This window comes from Cornus florida, unplaced genomic scaffold (assembly GCF_030987335.1).
Source record: "Cornus florida cultivar Cherokee Brave unplaced genomic scaffold, ASM3098733v1 CherokeeBrave_3.0.0_Hap2_Chr05, whole genome shotgun sequence".
Taxonomy (NCBI): Eukaryota; Viridiplantae; Streptophyta; class Magnoliopsida; order Cornales; family Cornaceae; genus Cornus; species Cornus florida.
Genome location: NW_026775575.1, coordinates 40,914,184 through 40,941,842, shown reverse-complemented (window position 1 = coordinate 40,941,842; position 27,659 = coordinate 40,914,184). Strand labels below are relative to the sequence as shown.

Here is a 27,659-nt window from a genome sequence, read left to right as displayed (position 1 = left end):
CACCATCTACCACGTGTACAACTCATTTTTAGCCGCCGACACTCCTCTCCTAACTACAGTTAAACCCAGTTTCAAGTCCGCCCTTTACCAACACACAAACGCAAAGAACAAAGCGCACACACATAGAGCGAGAGTAATCATAAAGCAGCTCTCTGGCCCTCCATTTCTCGTAATCGCCATGGATTTCCACATCTATGGTGTTTCCAAGCTCATTCTCACATCTTATCTCGTACTCTTCGCTGGTATATGCCTTGCATTGCCCGGAGGAAAATCGACCCACCGGTCGTCTTCTCCGGCGACATCTGGTCAAATCAACTCTAATTCGATCCTTGTTGCCCTTCTCGACTCGCATTACACCGAGCTCGCCGAGTTGGTCGAGAAGGCTCTGCTCTTGCAGACCCTGGAAGACGCTGTGGGTCACCAAAACATCACCATCTTCGCGCCGAGAAACGAAGCTCTGGAGCGCGACCTGGACCCGGACTTCAAGCGATTCTTGCTCGAGCCTCGGAATCTGAAGTCGCTGCAGAATCTGCTAATGTTTCACATCATTCCCAGGAAAATCGGATCGGACGAGTGGCCGGTTCAACCCAGTGAGTCGGCTCGTCACGACACGCTCTCCAACGGTCACCATCTCCATTTGATGACGAGTGAGGGTTCCGGCGAGAGAGTCGTCGATCTCGCCAGGGTGGTTCGCCCGGATGACGTTGTTAGGCCAGACGGCGTGATCCACGGTATCGAGCGGCTGTTGGTGCCGCGGTCGGTGGAGGAGGATTTCAACAGCCGGCGGAGTCTCCGGTCGATCTCCGCCGTGTTGCCGGAGGGAGCGCCGGAGGTGGATCCCCGGACGAACCGGCTGAAGAAGCCCGCACCACCGGTTCCGGCCGGTTCGCCACCGGTTCTCCCAATCTACAACGCAATGGCACCCGGACCGTCCCTAGCTCCGGCGCCGGCTCCAGGTCCCGGCGGGCCCCACCACCACTTCGACGGTGAGGCACAGGTCAAGGACTTCATCCAAACCCTCCTACTCTACGGTGGGTACAACGAAATGGCCGACATTTTGGTGAATTTGACCTCATTGGCCACCGAAATGGGACGACTGGTCTCGGAAGGATATGTGCTGACCGTTTTGGCCCCGAACGACGAGGCCATGGCGAAGCTGACGACCGACCAGCTGAGCGAGCCGGGTGCACCGGAGCAGATAATGTATTACCACTTGATACCGGAATACCAGACGGAGGAGAGTATGTACAATGCGGTGAGGAGGTTCGGGAAGGTCCGGTACGATACTCTCCGGTTACCGCACAAGGTGGGGGCGGAGGAGGCCGATGGGTCGGTGAAGTTCGGGCAGGGAGACGTGTCGGCCTATTTGTTCGACCCGGATATATACACGGATGGAAGGATTTCAGTGCAGGGGATTGATGGTGTGTTGTTTCCGGAGGAGACCAAACCGGAGACTAATACGGTTAAAACCACTGCTAAGATTGTGACCAAACCAAGAAGAGGTACCATTTCTTCCCTTTCATTTTAATTTATTTCGTTTGACTTTCATGTTTTCTTTCTTCTGTGATTTAGCTATTAGCCCTTTGATAATCGTGTGTTTTTTCTTCTTCTTTATTTTTTTTTTATTTTTTTTTTAGCAACTTTGATGACTGGTTAATCATATGGTACTTTTTTATTTTATTTTTCAGAATCATGTAGTAATTGGCATTGTTAATAAAATTTCTATGAAAAAATCGTAAAAAATTGAGCTTGGCCTTGTTGATTCTTCAACTACTCTCCCAAGTAGGTACTTCCATGTGGATGTCTTTATTAGGAAAAGTCAATGAGTGCTTCAGGGGGATGTCTTTGTTAGGAAAAGTCAGCCCATAGTGCTTGATACCGGCTGTTATATGGACCTGGGTCACCTCCTGTCCCACAGTAGTCCATTTCTTTCTTTTTGTGTCAATAAAGTTACTAAGGTGGGTAAAAATGTTTATTTGTTTTATACACAATTTTCATATATATATATATATATATATATATATATGTATACACTGTTCACAAATGCTCTTTCTTCTTTCCTCCCTTATTTTCAGCAACCCATCTCAGCAACCCAAATCCCACCATTTTCTTCTCTCCCAAAATATTGATTTTGACAAATTCCGCCATTTCAGCAACCCAGATTTTGATTTCTTTCCAAAATATTGTTTCGGAACGGAGAAGGACCATTGATTTGTTTCCATAAATTCAGATGCCAGTCCAGATGTTTGGGATGTTGCTCTGTTCTAATATTTTTCAATTCCTTCGTTTTCATAAAATTCTCCATTCATTTGTTTCTATAAATTTTTACTTCCATTTCTTCATATACTAGGTCATTTTATTCCAAAGATTTGTTTCCATAAATTCAGATGCCGGTCTAGATGTTTGGGATGTTGGTTCTAATATTTCTCAATTTCTTTGTTATCTGTACTGGTATGATTTTTTTTTTTAATTATTTGTGCACTGCACAATATCCCAAACCGTTTGTAATTTAAGTCAATATAAGTTGTACACAACATCCCAATATAATCCTAATAGATTATTTGTACATAACATCCCAATAGTTTGTAATTTAAGTAAGTATAAGTTGTACGTAACATCCCAAAATAATCCTACTTAACATCCCAAGCAATACGTATTTTGTATCCTAAGCAGTACTAACTATATTTCATGCTTATGTTATACGTAAAATCCCAACAAAATTCTACTAAAAAGAGTGCGAACCAGTGATGTTTGCGCTCTTAAATCAGATAAGAAAAAACAGACCAAAAATCGAGATTTACATGAATAAAGTTTAGATCTATGGATGATACTCTGGAGTTTCTGCATAATACTTTAGTGAAATTACATGGGTTTTTGGAGTATGTGTTGGGTTTTGAAGTGAAGCTTTGAAGTTCAAAACTTACTGTGAGTCTTTGGAGAGTCCATTAATGGAAGCTGATGAAGCTTTTAGAGAGAGAAAGGAAGAAGACACATTTTGGAAGAAGACAAGTGTATTTTAGATACAATATTTAAATGTGTTTTATATATATGGAATACAATATTTAAAGCTTTTATATATAAAATATAAGGGTGGTGAAAATTTAGTTACCCAAGATTTTTAGTTGATGTGGCCAATTCTCCTCCACTTATTCCAAAATGGTGAAAATGGCACACTGTTTGACTGGAGGTGATTTTCACCCCTGTTATATGCCCAAGATCCTCTCCATTTGGACCCAATATGGGATGCAACTGACAAAATTTCGAACTTAAGCCCTTCACACAACTATTCTCCATCTCATTGCAAACGTAAGTCCTTAACTCCAATCATCCCATTATCCACGGCCACCCGCCAAACCTTTCACTGCTATCCTATGAAGCACGGATACTGACACGGGTACGATACAATACGGACATGGTGATACGACAAATTTTAAAAAAGTAAGATACGAACACGGTATGAATTCGACAATAAAATAATGATATGTATTTTTATTATATGTAAATTTTTAAATTTTACTCATTTTCTAAATTATATTTATAAACAAACCCATTTAAATTAGGTACACCAAATAGTACAAAAAATTATAAGCCCAAATTTCATTAATCCACAAACAAAGATTATACTAAGTAGGATTGTTTTAATTTTTGTATCCAATAGTAGGATTGTTATCTTTGTAACCAAACACCTCTAATATGAAGATAAGATTGAAATCTTATCTACTCTCTCTCTTCTACGAAGCCTCCCTGAGTCTGCATCTCCTATTCACACTGGTTCTCTCTCCTCCCACCATTTATGCGTCTGCATCTCGTCCATTTCTAAACATATCTAGATCTCTCTTCAAATGAATATACACAATCACACATATATATGTATATATATCTCTTTATCTTCTCCCTTTTTTTTAAAATAAAAATGACAGCGGGCCGTGTCTTCTAGCGTGTCTAGCATGTCCAGCTTATGAAAAAAAAGGACACCCAATATAGAGTGTTGGACAAGGGACAAGCGTGTTCATGTCAGACACGTGTCTGACACCAGTGCGGCACCCCATCTGGTGTGTCAGTGCTTCACAGCTGCTATCATATCAATCTCTTTGCAACCTCAAACCTGTACCCCTATCATCCACCACCACCTATGTGAACCCTTCACCATTAGCATTCTCATTATTACAAGATTCTATACATATACAAATCCCTCTAAGTTTCTCCTATACAAGTGCATATGCATATGCACATATATATAGATACAATAGTAGATGTCTTGCTAAAGGAGAAACCTTATTTATCACCTACAATGAATCAATGATTTGCAAGGCATTAGGTGGTCGATTGTCTCCTAAAAGGAGAAAACTAGGATTTCTTTGGTGGCTTTCATGGGTTAGTCTTTTATTTCACCGGAATTTTCTAGTTGAGATTCATACGATGTTAGGTTTAGATGGATTGTTTGCATAGCCATGTAGTGGTTAATGATATAAATGCTATGTTACATGGACTCAGTTACATGCGAGTGCGGTTATGTACATACGCATTGGACGTGTTTAAATCCTCAATGAGGAAAGATTTGAGTATTATACCCTTGACAAATAAGTCTTCATTTGGAAGGATAAGTGTGTAAAAAGAGGAGAGAATATAGTTCCCTCTTCCTTTTTTTCACTTTTAGGATTGAAAAATATCGTGGATCAGGGAAGGGGCTTCATGCCTGCACTCATTCCTTTCTCTTTCTATTCTCTACCAAGAAAAGGCTTTCCATCACTCCTTTTCTTACCTCGTTATTCTTTCCCTTCATTTTCTTCCCTACCAAACAGGTTGTGATTTGTTTTGGCACAAGGGATGTAAAAAATTGAAGGAATGGAAGGTAAGAGAGATGGAAGAGGTATTTCTAATTCCTCGTGTTGCTTGGTTGTGTAGAAAGGGAAGTAGGAAGAGTATTAGCTTGATGATTTGACCGTTATACTCTTTAATAGTTATAATAAAAAGGTTTATGTATAAGCTATGAAGCACCGCACCGGTGTCAGACACGTGTCCTACACGGACACACGTGTCCCAGCCTCGGACACATATCCAACACTCTATATTGCGTGTCCTCTTTTTTTTTTTTCTTCTTTTTATTTTTTATTTTTTATTTTTTATTTTTAAGCTAGACACGCCTAGACACACCAGAAGATACGGTCGGTCATTCGATTTTTTGTTTTTGAAAAAAAGGGAGAAGATAAAGAGAGATATATATATATACATATGTGTGTGTTTGTTTATATTCATTTGGAGGCATATTTGAATATGTTTAGAAAAGGAAGAGATAGAGATATTGCCTGGAAAAGCGACAACCGTAGTAGACCCATGAATGGTGGGAGGAGAGAGAACTGGCCTGAACTTGGGGGAAGAGATAAAACAATTGGCGTGATTCTTGAACTTGGGAAAGAGATTAAGTAGATAAGATTTCAATCTTACCTTCATATTGGAGGTGTTTGGTTACAAAGATAACAATCCTACTATTGGATACAAAAATTATAACAATCCTATTTAGCATAATATTTTTTTGTATATTAATGAATTTTTTTGGGCTATTTAGCGGACGTAATTTAAATGGGTGGATGGTTTATAAATATAATTTAGAAATTGAGTAAAAATTAAAAATTTATATATAAAAAAATACATATTATTATTTTTTTGTCGTATTCATGCTGTGTCCGTATCCTATTTTATTTTATTTTTTTTTAAAGATTTGTCGTATCACCGTGTTCGTGTCGTATCGTACCCATCCGTGCTTCATAGTTTATAAGGATAAAAAAGTAAAGGAAGATGATGTTATTCTCTTTCTTACCAAAAAGAGAATTGGCAGTGTGATTTAACTGTTCCACTCGAGTGGTAAAAAATTTAAGGTTTTTGTGCAACAGAAAATGATTCCCTCTTCATTTTTCACCCTCTTTTGGATGGAAGTATAATGGTTGGCCAAAGAGAGACTTTCCTCTTCGCCTTTTTCCTACCAAATGAGGGAGCCTCCTTGGTTCTTTCCCTGTTCCCTCCCCCTTTTTCCTTCTTTCCTTCTCCTCCCTGCTAAGCACAACATAGTCGATTTGGATTGCCTTTATTTTAAAACTGTCAATTTTCTAATCATTTCAATCACTCACCATGAATTGGAAGTAGGAAATGGACAGTTTTGAAATGGAGGCACTCCAAATCCACCCTATGAAAGTGGGGAAGGTGGGTTGTCTGGTTTGTTGTGTTTTCTAAAAATTTGAGTAAATTGTGGTTTGTTGTGTTCTCTAAAAATTTGAGTAAATTATTATTTTACTATTAGTTAAGAATGCACTTTATGATTTTGGGAAATGGAAATTTTATAAATGGAGACATTCCATATCTGCACTACAAAAAGTAGGGAGGGGGATTATTTGATGGGAAAATTTAATTTTATAAATCAAACCAAAGCAAAATTGCTCTAAAGTGACCAAAAAATAAAGAAAAAATGAATAGTCACCAATTTTAAAACTTAAATACTAATAAATGACCATTTGAGGCTTTTTCTTTGGGAGCGCTCCCCTATTGAGTGTTGTTAAATGAAATCTTACTTATATATAAAAAAAAAAAGAACAAAAAAGTGACCATTTGAGATTTGTTCCATAACCCTTCTTATAATAAATTATTTTATAGCTTCAATTAATTAGAGAAGGGTAGATTTGGTCATTTAGAAAATAATTTAGTATAAGAAGGGTATTTTATGGAATAAATTTCAAATGGGCCCTTACTAACATTTAAGTTTTAATATTGGTGACTATTCATCTATTCTTTATTTTATGGTCACTTTAAAGCAATTTTGTTTAGCTTTTGTCACTAAAATCTAATTTTCCCATGTTTGATTTGGTTCTTTTCTCTAAGGCTTTGTTTGGTTAGGTAGAAATAGCTAGAAAAGAAAGGAAAGAGAAAATTTTTAAATTTTTTTAAAGTTTGGATAGATAGAAAGATAATCATAATGGAAAATTTATTTTCCCGTTTTGAGTTTTTTCCTCCAAAATTTTTCCCTCAAAAAACACACGAAATTTTATTTTCGCGTGAAAGAATCCCCTATTTATTTGCCGTTCCAATTTTACCCATAACTTAATCGTTGCAAAGTTCTCTCCAAAGGTAAGTTCTCTCTCAACATTTCTCTGGCAACGCAAATTATACATTTAATACAGAATATCAATGATAATTTGTGTAAATGTATTTATTTATTTTTTTTTTTTTTGCAATTCTAGCCCCCTCATAATCCCAAATCATACTTAAAATAATGAGTTTAATAGTCTTAGATCACTATTACATCTATAGTTTCAAATTTTTTGATAATTAGGGACGCTATTTTAACGATTTTTTCGTTCCAAATATATACAAAGTATCCAATATATATAAGAGAACACATAGTATTATATATATATATATTGTCTCCCCTTTCAATATATACCTCTCTCTACCAAAGTTTTGATGGAAAAACTTTGTTCCATGAATGTTTTATTGAAAGACCATATTGAACTTTTAATTTGGTATATTAATGCAAGTCATTCTTGTATGTGTATGGATATGTATGTATGTATATATATATATAGTTATATGGTAAAATATTTGATTTTTCTTTCAAAGGGTAGTTTTGGTATGTATAATCACTTTCTTTTCATTTTCATACTATCCAAACCAACAAACTAATATTTTTCTACAATTTTCTTGATAAATTTTTCATGTTAACCAAATGAATGCTAGAAAATCTCTTTTCTTTTCATTCACTTTTCTTTTCATTCACTTTCTATATCTTTTCTTTTCTTGCTTATTTCCATCTAACCAAACGGAGCCTAAAGATTTGAGTAATAAAGTGTTCCTTTAATATTATTGTTAGAGTAATGCTATTCTTTTCGAACAATTAGTGTTGAGAATAAGTCCGAATTTGATGTGGCTGCCCTTACCTCTTCAAAAGTAAACTCTATCTCTTCACAATAAATGCTCATGTTTTCCATGTTAAGATAAAGCATTTCAAAATATACTATTGATGCCATTGGTTACAAATGATGCATGCTTTTTGACTTTGAATTTGAAATTCTCTATTAATAGGCTCTAGCCTAGATGGTATGAGCTTTCCTCCCCAAAGGGGATGTTGAGTGGTCGAGTCCCGTTGGGGACAAAAATAGTGATTGTATATATGTTTGCTTTATCATTAAAAAATAAAAATAAATAGAGTTTGAAATTCTCTCACATGCACCCTCTAATTGGAGTTAAGTACCTCTTTTTTTTTTCATGTCAAGAAACACATACCCACTCTCACTCTCACACTTTTTTTGCCCACACCATGGGGCTGGATGTCCTTTGATGGAGTTTACTTTAAAAATCAATAAAATATAATGATAACTTCAAAAAAAAAAAAGTCATTAAATTAGTTATGATTCAAGGGAAAACTTATAAATGATACAATTATAATAAAAAACTTTCAAAAACCTATGGATGAAATTATTTTAGTACTTAGGAAAATAATATTCACACATCACAAAGAATCTCACACTTCACATTTTTTTTTCTACAAAAGAAAGAAAGAAATAATAAAAAAGATATGACACAATTAATTTTTTGATATACCAATATCAACAGATCTTAGTGTGTGTGTGTAGTTAGGTAAATACTCACATACACCCACAAGTGCCCACTATGGGGTTCGAATTCCTCACCTCCCCTTTGAGGGAGGAGAGGTTATACCAGTAATGGTAGTGGTGAGATAAATTTAAACTTGATGTTCAAAAAGTATGCATTATTTTTCTAAGCAATGACACCAATATAGTAACCAATGGCACCAATGGCAACTTTTGAGAAACTTTGAAAGCTTTGTTTTAAGATGATATACATGTATAGAATTGAGGGGAGTATACCCATTAGTCTACTTTTTTGCACCATTTTTTTTGAAACGATATCATTATTCTTAGGGTCCGTTTGGCATGGAACGTGCTTTAGATGTTATGTTTTTGGTCAATATCAAAATAATTGTTTTGTTATAGGAGTGTTTTGGATAGAAATCAGAACTATGCTTGGTAATGAAAATTTGTTTTGGGAAATTCGAAAATTTATTTTAGTTCCTCCGCTATATCAAAACACACAATATCTCACCAATTTGGTGATATGGGTTTGGGCCAAAGAATCTGATATTTTATGAACTATTCCAAACTAATATCAACCGTCCCAAACATGATACGGGCTCGAATTTAGATACCAATATCAGAAAAATAATATCATAACATATGCCAAATGGGCCTTTATTGTTAAGAGTGAATTTACATTTTTCATTGATTATGCTGAAAATAAGCATGTAACTGGAACTAAAATCTTTGAAAAGTTTGGGCTGTTAAATTATGTCAATTTGTACAATTTTTCATACATTCCAAAATCCTGTAAGCTTACATATGGTTAACCACATGTTGCTATGTGTTTTATTCAGTCCCTTGTTTGATATTTTGTTTTCCATATTTATTTATTATTTTTTCAGGGTGGTATTAAAAAATATGGTTCCTCTTGGCTACTTTTGATTTTTGAGTGGTGTTTTTTTGTTAAAGGAAACAATAAGTCCAAAATTTTGCTAAAAAAAGAAAAGGATTGATGGACTATGATCATGGAATATGTGCATTTGGTTTCCACCTCCTATATATTTATTACATTTTTGGGGTGGTATTCGAAACTTGGTTCCTCTTTTAGGCTGTGTTTAGTAACGAGAAATGTTTCTTGTTTTCTGTTGTCAACTTTTAAAAAAGCAAAATGAAAATAAAAATCGCGTTCAATAAAATATTTTTGTTTTTCTATAGCAGAAAACGTTTTCAATTTTTATGAAGAGAAGAGAAAACATCAAAATGATGTTTCTTATATTTTCGGCACTGCAGCGCAGAAACGTTTTCACCAATGTTACTGCACAGGCACTATTCATTTCAAATAAAATTCATATTATTTATGTTATATACTACTAAGTTGCATATTAAATGTTAATAAAAATATATATATTTTTAATATAGAATAAATTAAATATTGTATATTATTTTTTATTTGATAAAAATATATTTTAATATCTAATGTATTAAATAATAATGTAAATTATTTTTTGTGACAAAATAATTTTTGATATATAATATAATGTTATTAAATTATTAAGCAGTAGATATTTTGTATTATTATATATCATATCTATATTATATTTTTTTCTTAGTTGGTACTCACACACACATGCCTCCACTGAGGCTCGAACCCCTGACCTCTCTTCGAGAAGTAAGGGCTTGGTACCGTTAAGCCACTGGCCTGTTGGTTATGCTAAATATATTATATATCACATAATAAATGTATACATCATGCGTATACATGTTTTTATATACATAATTGGTGGGAATGTTTTTGTCTTGGTATATCTAATTTTGTACTCATTATGTATTGGGTATTTTTAAGGCTAATAATTTTAAATTAGATTTTCTAGATTTATGTCTTTTTGATATTAATGGAAGCAAGTGTCGTGCCTGAGTGGTTGGGTTGCTCCCTGTATCCGAGAGTTAGTGTTCAAGTCATTTACCCTCCCCTTTAATCACTTACTCCTAAAATTCTTGCCATGAAAAAAATAAAATAGAAATGAAAAAAAAAAAAAAAAAAATTAAAAAATTAAAGAATATTATGTACATTTTGTAACAAATATATTGTATTGCTTTATGTTTTCAAATTTGTGACAACAAGTGCTAATAAACATCATTTTTGTTTTCTATTTTCACTTAAGAAAGCAAAATCATGTTTCTGCTTTCTTAAGACTGCAAAAACAGAAAACGAAAACGTTACTAAATGCACCCCTATTTTTGAATGCAATGCTTATTCACTAAATGAAGCAATGGTTAGTTTTTCCGCTTGAAATAAAATTAATAAATTGGTGATATGACCTATGATCATGGAATATTAGTAGTCGATCCTCATACAAGAAAATTGCAGTCTATAAATCTAGCATGGGTGAATCCTTTTCACTTGGAAGAATAGCTTCTCATCATATTGCAGTAGAGGCACGGGGCATATTGGATTATTGGATCGTCTATTCATTAGGTCTGCCCGTCCCAATTTTATATTTCTCCTGGTGGCCCACTGGATTAACTGCCGCCCTTAATAGAGATAAGGTAGGAGGGGAAGGGGGCAGTTAAGCAGGAAAATTGAAGGGGTCATGTATTGGTTATAGAGTTATACTACATCTGTCAAATTATGGTTCATTTTGGCATTGTTTTCAAATGCATGTTTCAGCTATTGAAAATTCCAAAAATGATGTTTAAAAATTCCTTTAAAAATATCTCATTTCCAAGAAATGCCACAATGAATGTCATTTTGTGTCATAAATGTGTTTTCATCAATTTTTAATCTTTCTTTTCTGTCCTAAAAAATGAAGATGATTTCATAGATAATATCTTTCTTTTTTTAAACGGTAGACTCCCGAGTCCTGTGAAACAGCCACCATATTCATCAGTTGTAGAGGAAAAAGTTTGTCCCACGTAATAGTCTCTCTTAGGCTCTGATCTGTGTTGTCTATCCAATCTGTTCCCCTCTTCAAATATCAAAGGCCATTACCTACCTAGTACTGGTCCTGGCTATGCAGCAGGGTGTTAAGAGAAATATATTGGAGACACTAGACAGTCGTAATCTTTGAGGTTACTTTTACACAACGATTATTCTCATACTTGAACCTGTGTCCTTAGGTGTGTCACTCAGATCTACTATATCACCAAGTAATGGTCCCTTTTTTCTTTTCTGGAACCTTTTCTTTTCCTTTTTCAACCTTTATATTTATTCTATCTTTCTGTGCCCTTCAAACAGTAAATTTGTTTGATGATGCCAACAGCAATACTTGGAGTGGATTAATGCACATAATTGTGCTTCCTATCTGTGGTACTCCATAAAATTATTTGGGCATGGTCCAGTGAATCCTTTGGCATGCTTTATGTATTTAGATTACTTAATTGCCGTTTATCCTTAAATGATAATATGCAAAATGTTGTTTAAAGAAGTAGTAGTAAAATTGGCACGACAATCATCCCCACATAGTTTAGTTGCTTTGCTACCCATAACAATAGCTAGCTGCATGTGGCAGTAGCCCCCTTTTATTGCAGTCCGGTGGATCTGTAGAGGTTAGGGGTGGTAACTTCTCTACATCTCAAAGTTGAGGCTGAGGGTTCAAGTGCCGGTAGCAGAAAATGGTTGTGTGAGTATCTTGCTAAGGAAAAAAAATTGAGGATTTGTATTATAATTGCTTCTGAAAGTAAGATAATCGGCTTGGTTTAGGGAAGCAGGTTACCTTAACATTGTTAGTGAGAGCTTTAGTCCCATGTACACTGTGAAGCAACTAGGTGGTTCATGGTAAGAAAAACGTAGAAGGTATATACTATCTCACCTGTACGGTTATCTTCGTCTGCTATTTAAACTTTTCACTTACTACCGAGATAATCAGCAAAAGCATGTTGTCAGATATTGTCGGTCACTTAAATGCCATTTGACAATTTTATCGAATTGCTCTCATCATTTGATAAATCTTCTCTACTCAGAATTACATGGTTCAGTAATTTTTTATAATATATTTTCTCAATATTTCCAGAACCAGAACACTCTTTAGAGTTTTCTATCAAGGAATTGAGCTAGCAACAAATTCAGTATGGCTGAAATTTATTATTTATTAATTTTGCTCTCGGGATCCCTCAAATGGAATTTTTATAATATATAGATCTGTTTTCACGTTTTCTGTTACTGTTGTTCAATTGTCATTAACAATTTTTTGTTTGGAAATGGGCAGGGAAGTTGCTGGAAATGGCCTGCTGGATGCTAGGGGATTCTCGATTTGCATCTTGCCAATGAAGAATATTTCCACTTCCCTTGTCTGACAGAATTCGCCCAAAGTGACTGGTATTTCCTCTCAACACTTCTTGCTCAACCACACATCCTTATTCCATCTTTAGATTGGGTCTAATGAAAAGAATATAGTTATGATTGCTGAATCCATTTTGTGGATTGGTATTGGTTTTTTCGTTTTTCGTTTTTCTATTTTGGGGTATGTGATATTGGTATGTAATTTATGCTTTCGCACCTCATGCAATCTATATATGTATATAGATAAAATAAATACATACATATATGCAACAGTTAAAATTTATAGTTGCGGTTCTTTAGGGCAGCCGAGTCAGTGAGATTGCAGCTGAAACAAAGAGTGACTTCTTGGTGGTTGTTTCATTTTAAAGTCATGTAATCCGTGATAATGCAAGTGTTATAGTTGGTGCTTGAAGGCTGCCATACCAATTGTAGACTAGATTGACTGCTTTGTTTAAATTCACCTTATACTTCGACTGTAAAATTCCTTGCTTGGAAGTAACAACCGAGCTTCCAAATTTTTGTTCTGAGCCGACAAGATCAGCTAGGAATGATTTTATTAATATATACATACATTGATGCAGATGCACTGAGATTGGAAGAAGACAAAGGACAGGAAAGCACCTCAGGTTAATGAAGGACTGAGGTTATTGTTATCTATTTTGTTTCGTTTCGGGCTTCAGCAAATCTTTCTATTACATGATAAATCGTGTCTTGGAAAATTGGAAATGGAGGAGGTTGAAAGGGGATCCTCTTGTTTGTATTTGTTCGCTTCTTTGCTCACCGGGTTGCATGACCTCCCAGGAGAGAAGAAGAAAACCACTCTTAGTATAAGTACACTGTCAAGTACATAAAATGTATTTTGATTTTTTATTTTTTGGTGGTGGTGGTGGGCATTTAAGTTGTGTGTGATCCAGGAAAACTGGGGCCGGAGTGTCTTTATGTTGTCATCTCTGCCCATTCAATAAAAACTTGGAACAGAATTTTTGTGGAATACAATAAAATGGTTCATCTGTGCTTGGAATGTAACTTTTTTTTATCATGTCAAGAATCTTGTTATGATAGTTGTAAACCCTCTTTCTCTCATGTGGGAAGCTCTTGGATGAGTCCTTAAACCTTTGTGCTTGGATTTGTTGCACTCACAAACTATATGCATATGAAGTTTTATTGATGTCACTTGTTATTTTTAGAGAACAACAGAGAAACAAATTCATAGTATATGTGTGTCAAAATTCATTTTGTTGGTGAAATGTACCAAATTTGTTATCCCATTTCCAGGTATAAATGCACGCGTATGACAAATAAGGCACACATCCATTTGCTTTCATGGGACTAAAATTCCCAACCTTTCATTTTGAAAAAATGAGAAACTACTGCTTAGTATTTGTTGGTGAGTATTTCGGTTAAGTGTTATTTTTGTAATTGAGATATTTTGGTGTCAAATTTCGTTTACTTTAGAGTCTTGAGTTCGGAAACGAAACAATAACTGCTAACTCACTCTGTGATCAACAATAATAAACAATAATAAACTTAGACATGTAAGAGTGAAAACACACTTTATTTATCAATTGATTTATGTTTTTATTGGGAGATAGGAGATTTGGAGTCCAACCAGTTAGTATTTTCTACTCCCAGTCAAAGTACAACCGATTGTACTTAATGCGGGTGGAAAACTAGCTCTCAATCAAAACAAAACCGGTTGCGTTCCGGAAAAGAACCAGTTGTGTTTGCTCAAACCAAAAAGAAAAGTTCTTTTTCTAGTCAAATTTGATTATACCTTTTTGATTAGGTTAACTTTTTTTTAAAGGGTTTTTAGGTCTCTTTAAATACCTATATATATTCTTTATGATCTCAAATCATTACAGCCTTTTGCAATCAAATTTTAAATACCCTAAGGAGGCCATTGAGTGATTTTCAGAGATTGTTTATTTTTTTACTTTGAGAGTATACAAATTACACACGAGTGATTTATGATTTGTTTCTCTTGTTGATCGAAATTAGTTCATATCGAAGATCTTTTGTTACCGGTCATTAAAGAATATTTTTCTTTCAACTTCAAAATTTCAAATTTGAAGAAAATGAGGAAGAGGCTACACTTTGAATGGCTCAAAGCATTCGAGGAGTGCTTGTTAATCTACCAACAATCTTTCTATGAGAATCAAGGGAGTGAGCCTGAAGTTGGGATCGTTTAGACGTGAAAGTCGCAAAGCCAAAGACGTTCAACAATTGATTCTTGATAGTAAATGTGTGAGTCTGAGTCTCCGAAACTTTTCTTGCTATTAGATAATTTTCTCCAATTATGATTTCTTCACTAAAAATTGAGTGTCACTATCTAAACCTTACATTTACTTTATTTGCAATTTATTTTTACTTCAAATTTATTTTGGTAAAAGTATATTGAACAAAAATTAGATAAAAGTGCAACTCACATATTATACTTTATAAAATATGATTCACATGGTTGTTTTGAAACTTGTTAGATAAGTACGGTCTTCAATTTGGTTGGAAAGGAATGGAAGTAAAGGAAAGGCTACAAATTGAAAGAATAAAATTTTGAAAGGAAAAAGAAAGGGAAAGGATTTGAAAGAATACGTCAAAGCGTGTTCATTTTGTTATTTTCTCAAAAATGATAAAAAATGGAAAGACTACAAATTTTTTTATGAAACTTTATCATACTAAATTTGTTCTTATTTTTTTGAAAACAAAATTTATGAAAAATTGTGTATTAATAATTAATAAATTCATTAAAATATATATATATTTTTTACTTTATTATATTTTTCCCTCCAAACAGGTTTACTATCTTTTCCGTTATATTTCTTAAAATCCTTAAAAAGCTAGTTCCATTTTCATAATATATACATTAGATATAAATTGAAGATAAAAATTGTACTCTACACACCCCTTTACATATTTGACAATTATTGCAATTAATCGAAAAACTATTTCGGCCACGCACACCTGAGAGTGATGGTAGTTTTACTCTGCTGGGCATGTATATAAAGGAAGGAAGGAATGAATGGGCAGAAGGGTAGGTAGTAAACGTTGCGCATCCACCCTTTTCAACCTAATAAATTTCCAACCTACTACCTCTTAACAATGTATAAACCCCTCACTTTGTCTTCTTTCTCATCTTTCAACTCGCCGGAAACCTCACATTCCGGCAATGACGCCGGTCGGAATTCTCGCCTGGCTACTCCTCCTCTTAGCCATCTACTGTGGAATCGACCCTTTCAACCACAGCGCAATCCGCCACTTCCCCGATTTCGAAGCGTACCAGGTAGACATGCCCGCGTGGTCTGAAGTTCCTGTCGAGAAAGATACTCAGAATCTGCTGCAGAAATCGGAAATTAGGTTTTTGAACCAGGTCCAAGGGCCGGAGAGCATGGCCTTCGATCCGCAGGGTCGCGGACCTTACTCCGGTGTCGCCGATGGCCGGATTTTGTTCTGGAACGGCGAGTCGTGGACCGATTTTGCGTACACATCGCCTAATCGGTGAGTTTTGAGTTATGGGTTTTGATTCATTGGTAGTTTGAACTTTGAAATGTTATGTTCTTGTTAATTCTAGCTTAGTCTTAGTGGATTGATTATGCCTATACTTCGCCCAATTGGTGAGTTTTGGTTATGGGTTTGATACATTAATTGTTTGAAATGTTACTATATTTCTTCTTGTTATTTGTGGATTTTAGCTTGACTCAGTGTACATTTAGTGTAGACACCAAATCAAACTAAATTCCTGAGTTTTAAAGTTGAAACCTTTTGAAAATATAGAACATGAGGAACTAAATGGGTGAGAAGTGGAAGTGAGAATCATCAGAATTGAGAACATTTTTATGGTGTGAATGGACTATGTTCAAGTTTTGAACCAATTGTAAATTTTATGAGATACTATTATTTTTTGGGAGTAAATTATGCTCACACCCTCTCACATTAGGCCTAATTATAAATGGTGGTCAATATGGGGCCTAATATCACTTTGTACGCAGTTAGGGGCTTGTGCTCAATGGCCCTCTCCTGTCAACCACTGTTAGAAGTTAGAACTGTTGAGTCTGTTACCTAGAAATTTACTCGAAATAAAGATAATTGCATTGTGTTTCATCCTAGTTGGATTGGGAAGGAAGCAAGAAAGAAAATCTAAGCTGGAGTTAATTAAAAAGAACAAAGTACATTCTGTATCTCAATTAGAAAAATAAATAGAAAAATCTTTGAAGTTTTCTTCTACATATATTGCTCAATTTAATACACATGCCAACATACGAAACATAAGAAAATTTCCTTCTTTGCCTCTTTCCCGCTATAGCAATTCAATATGAAAGAAATGGGAAGACAGAGACAGAACCTTTAAGGCAAAGTTTATTTGTGTAAATATTACTTTAGAGATGTATATTATTTTGTGCTAGAATATGGTCAATAAGGGGTCATTCCTCAGTGTAATTGTAGGTCGGACTGACAAGCGTGACTCATGATCAATACCATTTTCATGGTGAATCAGTAATGAGTTTCTAGATTATTGTCCCCGGCAGGATTTGTTTTTGGAAGTTCTTTATGTATCAGAGGAATTAATTTGGTCAGTAGTATTTATTGTTTGGTTAACTCCCAATTGAAAATTTTGTTTAAAATAGAATTTAATTTGAAAAATCAACCAAATTTTGGATCACTGTATGAAATTACTTTCCATTAAAAAAAAAAAGTTACGTTCCATTTATAGAGGAAGGGTCTTGAGTCTTTTTTGTTCTTGAAAGTTTCTTCTGGCAGAGTTTTAATATAGCTAATTTTTTTTTAATATTCCTTTAATCTAATTTAATTTTCCATGACTTGGAAATCAGGTCAGAACTATGTGACCCAAAACCATCGCCTTTGAGCTATTTGAAGAATGAGCACATATGTGGCAGGCCTTTGGGACTTCGATTTGACAAGAAAACAGGTGATTTATACATTGCAGATGCATATTTTGGGTTGATGAAAGTTGGGCCTGAGGGTGGACTAGCGATGTCACTGGCAACTGAGGCAGAAGGGATCCCGCTGAGGTTCACAAATGATCTGGACATTGATGATGATGGAAATATTTATTTTACTGATAGTAGCGCCAAATACCAAAGGAGGTGGGTTTTTAATGCTGTTTCGTCTTAAATGCAGATGGTACATTTCATAAAGTTGTTCTAGTTGGTACTTATGAGTGTGATTGGCTAGACCTTCAACTTTTATTACACGAAGACCCTCACCTGGAAGATGATAATAGCACATGACATTAATTAGTGACCCTATGTTTCTTTGAATGTACAAAATTTAGCATGGGGTATGCTGAAAAGCTGGAGGTATATGTTTGTGGTGTTTCTAGTGATTCTTAACTAATTTAAAGTGTCCAGCTCCAAAAAGAATATTAGAAGAAAGTAAACAGAAAAAAACTTTCAGTTGAGCTCCATTCCTTTTACTTGTATCCATTCGTAATTTTTTTAAAATATTAATCTGCAATAAGTGACTAAAAATGTTGCTATGACCGGTCAACCTTTTCCACATGATATTACTTATTATTACTGAGAGGGTGGGCCTTGGCAATGGTAAGGTTGCTCCATTGTGACTTGTAGGTCACGGGTTCAAAATTGGAAACAGCCCCTCCATTTGGAGGTAAGGCTACGTACATCTGACCCTCCCTAGACCCCACAATGGCGGGAGCCTCTTGCACTGGGCTTTATTACCCATTATTATTGGCTTTCAAACTATTTCAGGCACTAAATAATTTCAAGATTCCAAACTTCTAAACATGGTATCAGTTACGCAATATTCAACACATGATGTGACCTTTCAAGATAAGCTTTGTGTTAGAATTTCGGATAGATTCATCAAAATCACTTAATTGGCCTAGCTGGCTTCAAGTTGATACCTGCAGAGTGCTGAGAGCAGCCTTTATATCGTTAGTCCCTTAAATGGTCCTCATCTTATTATGTTATGGAGAAATTATTAGTGTTTTGTGCTGCATTTCGAAGTGTATTATTGTTAATCCTTACTTCTCACCAAGTATTTTTTTGCAGGAACTTCATGCAGTTAGTTTTCTCTGCAGAAGACAGTGGGAGGGTTCTGAAATACAATCCAAATACAAAGGAAACTACTGTCCTTGTTCGAAATCTTCAATTTCCCAACGGCGTTTCTCTAAGCAAGTGTGGTTCATTCTTTGTATTCTGCGAAGGGTCCATCGGCAGGTGAGTGTTTTCACCTTTTTAAATTTTCCTCTAAAGGTATATTATTCAACTTTTGCATTCACCATGTGAATGTATGGGCCACAAATGGTTGAAGACCAATATAACATCTACCTTAGACTAAAGCATGTACATGGATCTCGGAATTGACACGACACAACATGACATGGACATTCCGACATGACAAATCTTGTAAAAGTAGGACAAAAACATGGGGAGGAAAAAAATATGATAAAAAATAATGAACAGGGGGGCAAATTGCTCTCCGTACAAAAATTCATAAGCCCTCTCTCTCTCATCTAAACTACCAAGTTTTTCATTGAACTCATCTCTCACGTGCTAAATCTTGATATGATAAGTAGTTTAATTTAAAATTATAGCATTAGTTGAAATCTGGATACATGGTTTATGCTTCTTTATTTTTGCAGTTGCATTGGGTAAAGAAAAACTAAGACGTCTTCTTTAATAAGAAGTTCTGAAATCTTGTCTTGCTGATTTTCAAAAGATAATGTTGTCTTAACATGTGAAGTTGAACTTTTATAAGTTTCGATTTAGAAATCATTCAATGAGGATAGGAGGTCACTTTGTTTAGTATGGTTAATATAATCAATATATATATATATATATATATAAGCATTAATGTACATAATATATTTATATATATATACACTTGTTATACTTAGTAGTATATCCTCTATATGGATAAGTATGCTTATTGACTACTATGAAGTATACTTGCATATATTATTTAAGTATTAATACTTGTAAGTTTTATAATGTAATTCACAAGTTTATATATGTTTATATTTGGTGTATTAGTAGGAAGAGTAATAAAAAGCAAAGTATATTATTATTCTTATAAAGTTACAGCCTATAATAAATTGTGTATAGCATTCAAGTTTTAGAAATATATTAATAAATAGTCTATAATATATTAGTAAATTATATAGTATATTAGTATCTACTATTCTACGATATACTACATTAATATATGGTCTATATTTTATGAGTATATAGCATAAGTATATTAGAATACTTACATAATTGAACACTTATAGTATACTAGTAATGGGAAAATATTGTAGGCCCTACTACCCATTGACAGGTCAATGGCCCCATGGGCTCAGGCCTTGGGCTTCAATTTTCGCAACCCATCCTACCCATTACTTAACGTTGGCAAGTGTCTAAAAAGTGTTGACTGTGTCTGAAATTAAGAATTTCATTTTTAAATTATGGACACATCCAAAAATGCTAAGTGAGGAAGTGTCCGAGACATGTCCCACATTATCCACTATGGACACAGCTCCTCTTTATAATTGTCCAATGCCCCTTGGACCCTAGAATTCCTCATTGCTGTGTTGTACTGTTGTGGTTATTTCTCTACCTTCACCAGATCATGTATATACATGGGATTTTTTGAATGCAAATTCAAGAATTTAACTTTCATGGGATCTATAATTAAATATTTTACTCTCCAGGTGATCATGAAATTGCTTCACTACACATGTTGGGTTTACATTACTGTTGCGGTGTTTCCCAGAAAATGCAAATTCTTATGTTATTCAATTGATGTGCACTTTTTTGTTGCAATCACTAAACTGCCATTCAGAATACACTATTATTGATAAAGTTAATTAAGCAACCCCAAATGAGACGGTATTCTGGTATTGAAAAGCAACAAACATACATAAATTGTCGGTGAATATATGCCACAATTCACCCAGCAGAAATCGTTGTTACATCTTTGACCCCGGGAAGTAACATTTGTTAATCAATAATCACCCTTCATCTTTTGATACACTGTTTCATTCATAATGATGCAGATTAAGGAAGTATTGGCTGAAAGGTGAGAAGGCAGGAACATTTGAAGTACTGGCTATTCTACCAGGATTTCCTGATAATGTCAGAACGAATGAAAAAGGTGAATTTTGGGTAGCAATCCACTGTCGCCGCTCTATGTACTCTTATCTAAGTTCCAAGTACCCGAAAATTCGGAAATTTATGCTTAAGCTTCCGATCCCGTCAAAATTCCAGTTCCTGCTCCACATTGGGGGCCAACCCCACGCTGTAGTTGTGAAATACAGCCCAGAGGGTAAGCTTTTGCAGATATTGGAAGACAGTGAAGGGAAGGTTGTTAAAGCAGTTAGTGAAGTGGAGGAGAAGGATGGGAAGCTGTGGATGGGGAGTGTTTTGATGCCTTTTGTTGCAGTTTACCAATTGGGCTGAGGTTAACGAACCCTTTTTTTTTAATGATTAAATGTTACTATTGGAGGAATGTTCTTCCATATCTGGGACTTTAATATTATAGTTCTTTATAGATGTTAACTTGTCTGTTCCTATCTGGGATTTACCAGTTCTATGGCCACAATGTTGTTGATGTTTTGATTGTGTAATGTCAACCTCGACTTCACAATGGGGCTCTAGCCTAAATGGTATAATCTCTTCTTTCCTTAGGCCACTTTTTGGGAGGTTATGTGTACGAGACCTGACAAGGGCAAAAAAAATATATAATGTGTATGTGTTTTTGAAAGAAAAAAAAAAAAAAAATAGGATGCGACTTGCCCTGAGGTACCCCTAGATTACCAATCTTTGTTGTTGAGCCTGTTGACCGTATGAGTATTTTTGGTTTTTTACAATAAAATGGAAGTGGCTTGTGGGAGATCAAAACAGGTGCCTCGTGTTCAGGAGCAAGCACTCCATCCACCAGCTACAATTCATTTCGTTTAAAAAACACTCTAGTAAATATATTTATACCTTGTTATTATTAGTGTAACAACTCAAAACTAATACTTTTTAAACAAAAAAATTTCGACATGGCCTCCCCTAAAAATAGGCCTATCACAACCTGATTAATTACATTTTTAATCTGTCATGACTCAAATTTTGAATTCACGGCAACAAAAGATAATGATACAATCAACTAACCTAGACAATGCTTCAAACTAGGATTATCCATCCATTCATCAACATATTGCATAGTATCAAATCCCCATCCAAAACATCATCAATACTTTAGTTATATTACATGACAAAGTTCCACAAAATAATTATACATCTTTGCACTTCTAGTGTTTTACAAAATAATGGGGAATATAGAAAGATACAAAAGTGGACTTCTAACGCCGTTCAAGCTTGAGGTGGGTTGTCATTCACCAGTTCCTTTCCAAGACCTGAAAAAAAAAATATATATATAGATATAGGGGTGAGCATATAGCTCAGCAGGTGACACTTAAGACACAATTCTTGTGTCCTAGTGAATCCAAATAAATCATAGGCCAATGGGAGATTGGGGACATGCATTGAAGGGGAAAAATAATTACAAGTACAAGTCAAATTCAATCATACACAAATGCAAATGGAGTGAGATGCAATGCATGCTAAAGTCACTCCCCGTTTTCATTCTCAAAACCATCACGTTCAAAGTTAATGTAACCCCCTTTGGTAACCCCGCCGCGACGAGAGGAGGATTGGCTACCGTCCCTAGGCCCTTGGTGACCTCGTGGCGCCGTCGAGGGGCCCGAATAGCTCAACCACGCTAGGGTACTCTCCCTAGTCCTCCCTAGGCTACATTAACCTTCGGCCCGTTGGTAATCCCGCAGCGACCAGGTTTGTCAAAACCAATTTTTTTTTTTTTTTCAAAATATTCATTCCCAAATCCCCATTTTCATTTCAAGACAACCACTTCCCTTTTTCATGCAACCCAATGAGATGTAGGCTCATGTCATGATCTCAATATAATGACAAATGGGAACTTAGCACAATAATAAATAAGCATGTTCTCATGGCATCATTATAGCATGTTAGTAACCTAAAAAAAAAAAAAAAATGTAAACAACCATCACATAGACATACTTTTCATTCAACCATGTTATACACATTTACATAACTAGCATGTTGTCAATTAAATCATTTTAATCAAAATCAACAACAATTAAACATGCTATAACACACATAGAGGAGCATGATTCATTATAGAGCAAGATTCCATTGTTTAAGATGTCCCTACCTCACAATCCAAGCCGAAATCCCTAGAATAGGTCCTCCAAATTCAAGCTCCAAGGAAGACTCAAATCTGGAAATTGATAGTATGGATGCGTAGAGTTCGCTACAAGCTTCGTTTCGCTTTAAACGGTTCCTAAATCCGATGAAAGATGATTGAGTAATCAAACCTCAAAGTTTTTGTCTCCAAAATGAAAGAAAAAGAGAAGGAACCGAGAGGGAGAGAGAGCATACGGGAAAGAGAAAGAAAAGAAGATTTCTTGGCCAAATAAGTTAGTGGTGGGCCCCACTTGAAATTATTTTCCTTTTCTCTTTATTTTTTTGTCTCTAATTACACCACAAATACACAATTGCACCATACAAATGCTACATCACTACATAAATTAAAATGTAGGAAATGTAACTGGACCCAACCACAAACCCGGATGGTAAAGTGAAAAGACGAAAATGCCCTTGCATTAACGAATTTTCAGAAAATTCTAAAATGCTGAAAATTAGAATTATCACAATTAGGGTATAGTAAAAAAAAAAAAAAAAAAAAAAAAAAAAAAAAAAAAAAATCCCTGAATTATGTTTGAGTTTGAAAATAACTACTTTGAAGTATGTTTTGTGCATAAAACCTCCTAACTTGTCACATTTTGTTGCAAAATGTCTCCATGCCTAGACTATTTTTTATTAAATGACCATAATGCCATTTCTTTTTGAATTGTACTTAATATATTTTTTCTTATAGAAATAAATTACGAAAAAAATTCATACTAATTCGATGACATTTTCTCCATTAAATTTGCATAAATTTATTTTTATTTTTTTAATCAATTTATTAATTTTTCATGACTTTAATGTATAAAAAAGAAGGTATTTTTTTATGGCAAAAAAGTTTAAATTGAGTATAATAAATTTTTATCATAAATAGTAAATTTTTAATAATAAGTTAATAATTTTAGAAAATGGTAGTTACATTTTTTTTTTTCCCCCATTTGTATGACAAATTGATACTAATAATAAAATTAAGGTAAATGGTATAATTAATATTTAGATAAGAGAAAATATAATAAAAATAATTTAATAAGAAATAAAAAAATTAATGAGAAAGGGCAATATAGACTTTTGTGATGAATTTGTCTTTAATTGCAATAAATTAATAAATCAAAAGATAATGTGTAGTTGAGGGGTTATTTGTAAAAAGACAATAGTTGAAGATTTTACCCTTATTATTGTTATTTAGTTATTACTTACCTGATGTATTTGTACTATTAATTGAGAATGTTTGCATTGTATGATTTTTTGTCTAAAATTGTTAAAACATGTAAAGCATAGGAATTACACCAAACCATTGAAAGAATGACAAAAGAATTTTTCACTTTTTTCACATTGCATCTTTTATCTTACTTAATGATAGTTTTTATTTTTTTTTAATTTTTTTTTATTTATTCAAATAGAGATTTTTAATTTTTTTTTTTAATGTATTATAATACACAACAAAGTAACGGTAATATAAATGCACATATGTTCAAGAAGTATAATCTGCATGTTATAATTCATCATGTTAGAATTTATAAACAAGACACAATTTTTTGTTTTTCGTTAATTAAACTTAAATAAGTCACCACTTGTAATAAGCTTTACAAAATTCAATAAAAATTTACTAAAAACTCCTTTTTATTGAATTATGTTGTAATAATTAGTGAATCAGTACATTTTTTTAGACCTATGTAAGAAGGTAATAAAAAAGTAAAACCACAATCAATTTAATTAGGTTTCATCGATAAGCCAGCAAATCAGTACAAAACCATACACGTTTTTCGTTCTATATATTTTCTTTTCTCCGATCTATATATTTTCTTTTCAATGCAAAGGCAAAATTATTAAATCATTTTGTAATAGGATAGATTTGACCTTACAAACATAAATTTGTTGAAACACCGATAATCATTTTTCATAATTAATCTACGTGGCTTGAATTGCTTTTTGGATGACATCTATAGAAATTGTATGCGTGCAAATGTCTTCCTATATTTATAGGTATATGTCTGCTGTAGTGTTTTGGTGATCTCAAAATTCTTTTACTCACTAACACTTCGCTTTCACTTATACCCAACTACATTTTTTGGTCGTTTGTTATCTTATTTATAGGCTTCTTCCTCTCTGATGGAGAATTGGAATGAATTACCATGAATGGATCTAGACTCTAAACGTTCTACCTCCTAAAACTCTCTACAAAAATATTCTTAAATATTTACCAACTCTATAAAATTAGAATCTTAATGTTCTATCTTTTTAAAAAATAATAATAATAATAATAAAATCTCAATGTTATAAGATTCATCAACTCTGTCAACACTTAATAGTTTCCTAGTGTATAAGTTTCTAGAACCCAACAGACCGGCCCATACTTGCATGTCTCCTATGTGTCTTACTTGGGATTCAAATGGAAGAGAAATAGGCACATATGATTAAATATGCAGTATTCCCTAATAATTTAAGGTTTTAAGTTAGAAGGCAAGCACTCGATCTGTTACAGTTAGTATTAGAGACAGACCCATCCTTGATTTGGTGTTGTAGTAAACATCTTGCCTAGAGGTGTTCGATTATCCCAATCAAAGTAGGTGGGATGGCCGACGGTAACAAGATTCAAAAGAATGTTAGAGATGCCCCACATCAAACCCAATAGCGCCTGATTAGTTACACACAACCTCAAAGTTACACTTTCTAAAGATCACACAACTTTGTGAATAGCGCCCGACCTGCACAACCTCTTGAGAAATTGGCAAAAGAGGATATATATATATGAGTAGTGATATTCATACCGAACACTTGCAGTGAATTGCCTAATCGAATAATTTTTAATTGGCTATTTATACCAAATACAACTAAATTGAGGACTCCACTTTCTTATTTGTTACATAGTTGACCAATTAAAAGAGTAGGCCTAACCATTCACTGTAACTATTCGGTGTAAGAATTATTTTCTTTTATATATATATATATATATATTAAAAAAACCCCAATCCAAACGGTGGACTTCCTAAATATAGGAAGCTAAAAAATGTGAGGAAGTGACAAGTATTGAACCATACAACAAAAGAGGCCGATTTTGAGAAGAAAAAAAAAGAAAAGACAAAAAAGACAATCGTTTATAACTATTACTCTTGAGAGTAGGGGTGGCCACAAATTAGATCGGATTGGATTAGGCATCAATTTTAGTGTGATTCGTTTTTAACAAATTAGAAGAATTTGAATCCATCATTGATTCGTTAACCCACAGATTGAATCGGATCAAATCTGTCCATTGAAATTTGATTTTTTCTAAATAGTTCAATTTCATATCTGACTTACAAAACAGTGCAAATAGATGAAATCAATTTAAATGTATTTAACAAAGGATAATCAAATAGTAAACATAACACTAGAATGCCAAATAGTTGACCAGAAGTAGCAGTGAGGTGACAAAAAAAACAAAATAGTAACAGACCCCATATATCATAACAATCTCCAATTTGTCCATGAATCTCCTCAAACAGTAGTCGCATCTGCAAAAGTATAAATTTTTTATTAAATTAAGGTCGCGTGCGGTTTACAATCCTGTGGTATTGTGCATATAATCTCCATTATTTGTTTACCTTCCCTATAAGTTAAAAATGGTACGAATTAATACTTTTTGACCGTTGACCTTTATTAATCGGTAACGGAGCTACAAAGGGACTAAAAAAGCCCTCCATCTATGATTTAAAAAAAATAATGAAATCTCTTTTTCTTAGGAATTGTCTCTTGTAAAGCTGTTCACAAATTGATGGATGTAGTCTTCTTCTTCTTCTTCTTCTCCTTTTTTTTTTTTTTTTTTTTGCGCGGATTCTTTTCGATGGTGGGAGATAGCTGCCCGGCCGACAACCGATCTCCCTTCCAGTCATCCCTACCCTTATCTCCTTTGCGTTGGTGGCACGCCCCATTCAACGAACAACACTGGCTTCCCCTTCTCGACCAGCAGTCCTGGTCCGTTCCCCCTCCCCCATGCTTCGTTCTGTTGCTCCTCTCTTTGATTCTTTTTAGTTTATTGTTTACGGTGGAATTTTCTTGCTGGTTGTTTATCGTTTCCTTTAATCCCGCGTGAAGGTGGTTTGCACTCTTTAGCTCCTTTGTTTCCTCCACTTGGACCTATCCTTACCTTCTTCCATAGTTCTGTTTATGGCCCTTCAGAGAGGCGAGTGACTGAGAGTGAGACGAGGGAGAGAGAGATTAGGGTTATACATATATATATATATATATATATATATATATATATATGGTGAGGGATGGTAAAATAATATAAGGGCAATTTTGAAAATAAATGGTTTAAAATGGTCATATCACTTGACCAACTAACGGTCATTTTTTTACCCAAATTTTGACAGGAGGTGCTTAGTTCTACATTTTCAAATCTAAGTATGAATTTATATAAACAAATAAAACTATAACGATGTAATTTGCATAAATTTAAAACTATGGAGAGCGTGTTTCAGACTTTAAGTCTTTAATCTTAAATTAATAATAATTCAAATAAGACAATTAATTAGTTAATTACAAATGTTTATGGTGCAGTACCTCCAAAAGTTTCTATATAATATT

At 34.3% G+C, this 27,659-nt stretch overlaps 2 protein-coding genes and 1 long non-coding RNA gene across 3 annotated transcripts; 2 read left to right on the top strand and 1 right to left on the bottom strand.

Annotated features, from left to right (window-relative positions):
* Positions 1–83: 83 nt before the first annotated feature.
* Positions 84–13,890, top strand: LOC132306348 (fasciclin-like arabinogalactan protein 17). Its single transcript, XM_059803705.1, has 3 exons — positions 84–1,502; positions 12,791–12,900; positions 13,446–13,890. The coding sequence occupies exons 1-2, from the start codon at positions 179–181 to the stop codon at positions 12,850–12,852; spliced, it is 1,386 nt and encodes a 461-aa protein (XP_059659688.1). The 5' UTR covers positions 84–178; the 3' UTR covers positions 12,853–12,900; positions 13,446–13,890.
* Positions 13,891–15,919: 2,029 nt separating this feature from the next.
* On the top strand, positions 15,920–21,392 carry LOC132306346 (protein STRICTOSIDINE SYNTHASE-LIKE 3-like). The gene is made up of 4 exons (XM_059803703.1): positions 15,920–16,356; positions 17,688–17,963; positions 18,891–19,058; positions 20,879–21,392. Exons 1-4 carry the CDS (start codon positions 16,028–16,030, stop codon positions 21,279–21,281), a joined length of 1,176 nt encoding a protein of 391 aa, XP_059659686.1. The 5' UTR covers positions 15,920–16,027; the 3' UTR covers positions 21,282–21,392.
* Positions 21,393–22,031: 639 nt separating this feature from the next.
* Positions 22,032–23,308, bottom strand: LOC132306347 (uncharacterized). Its single transcript, XR_009481943.1, has 2 exons — positions 23,062–23,308; positions 22,032–22,225 (listed from the first exon to the last, which is right to left on the bottom strand). It is a non-coding gene; the product is annotated as an uncharacterized LOC132306347 (long non-coding RNA).
* Between the last annotated feature and the right edge of the window lie 4,351 nt (positions 23,309–27,659).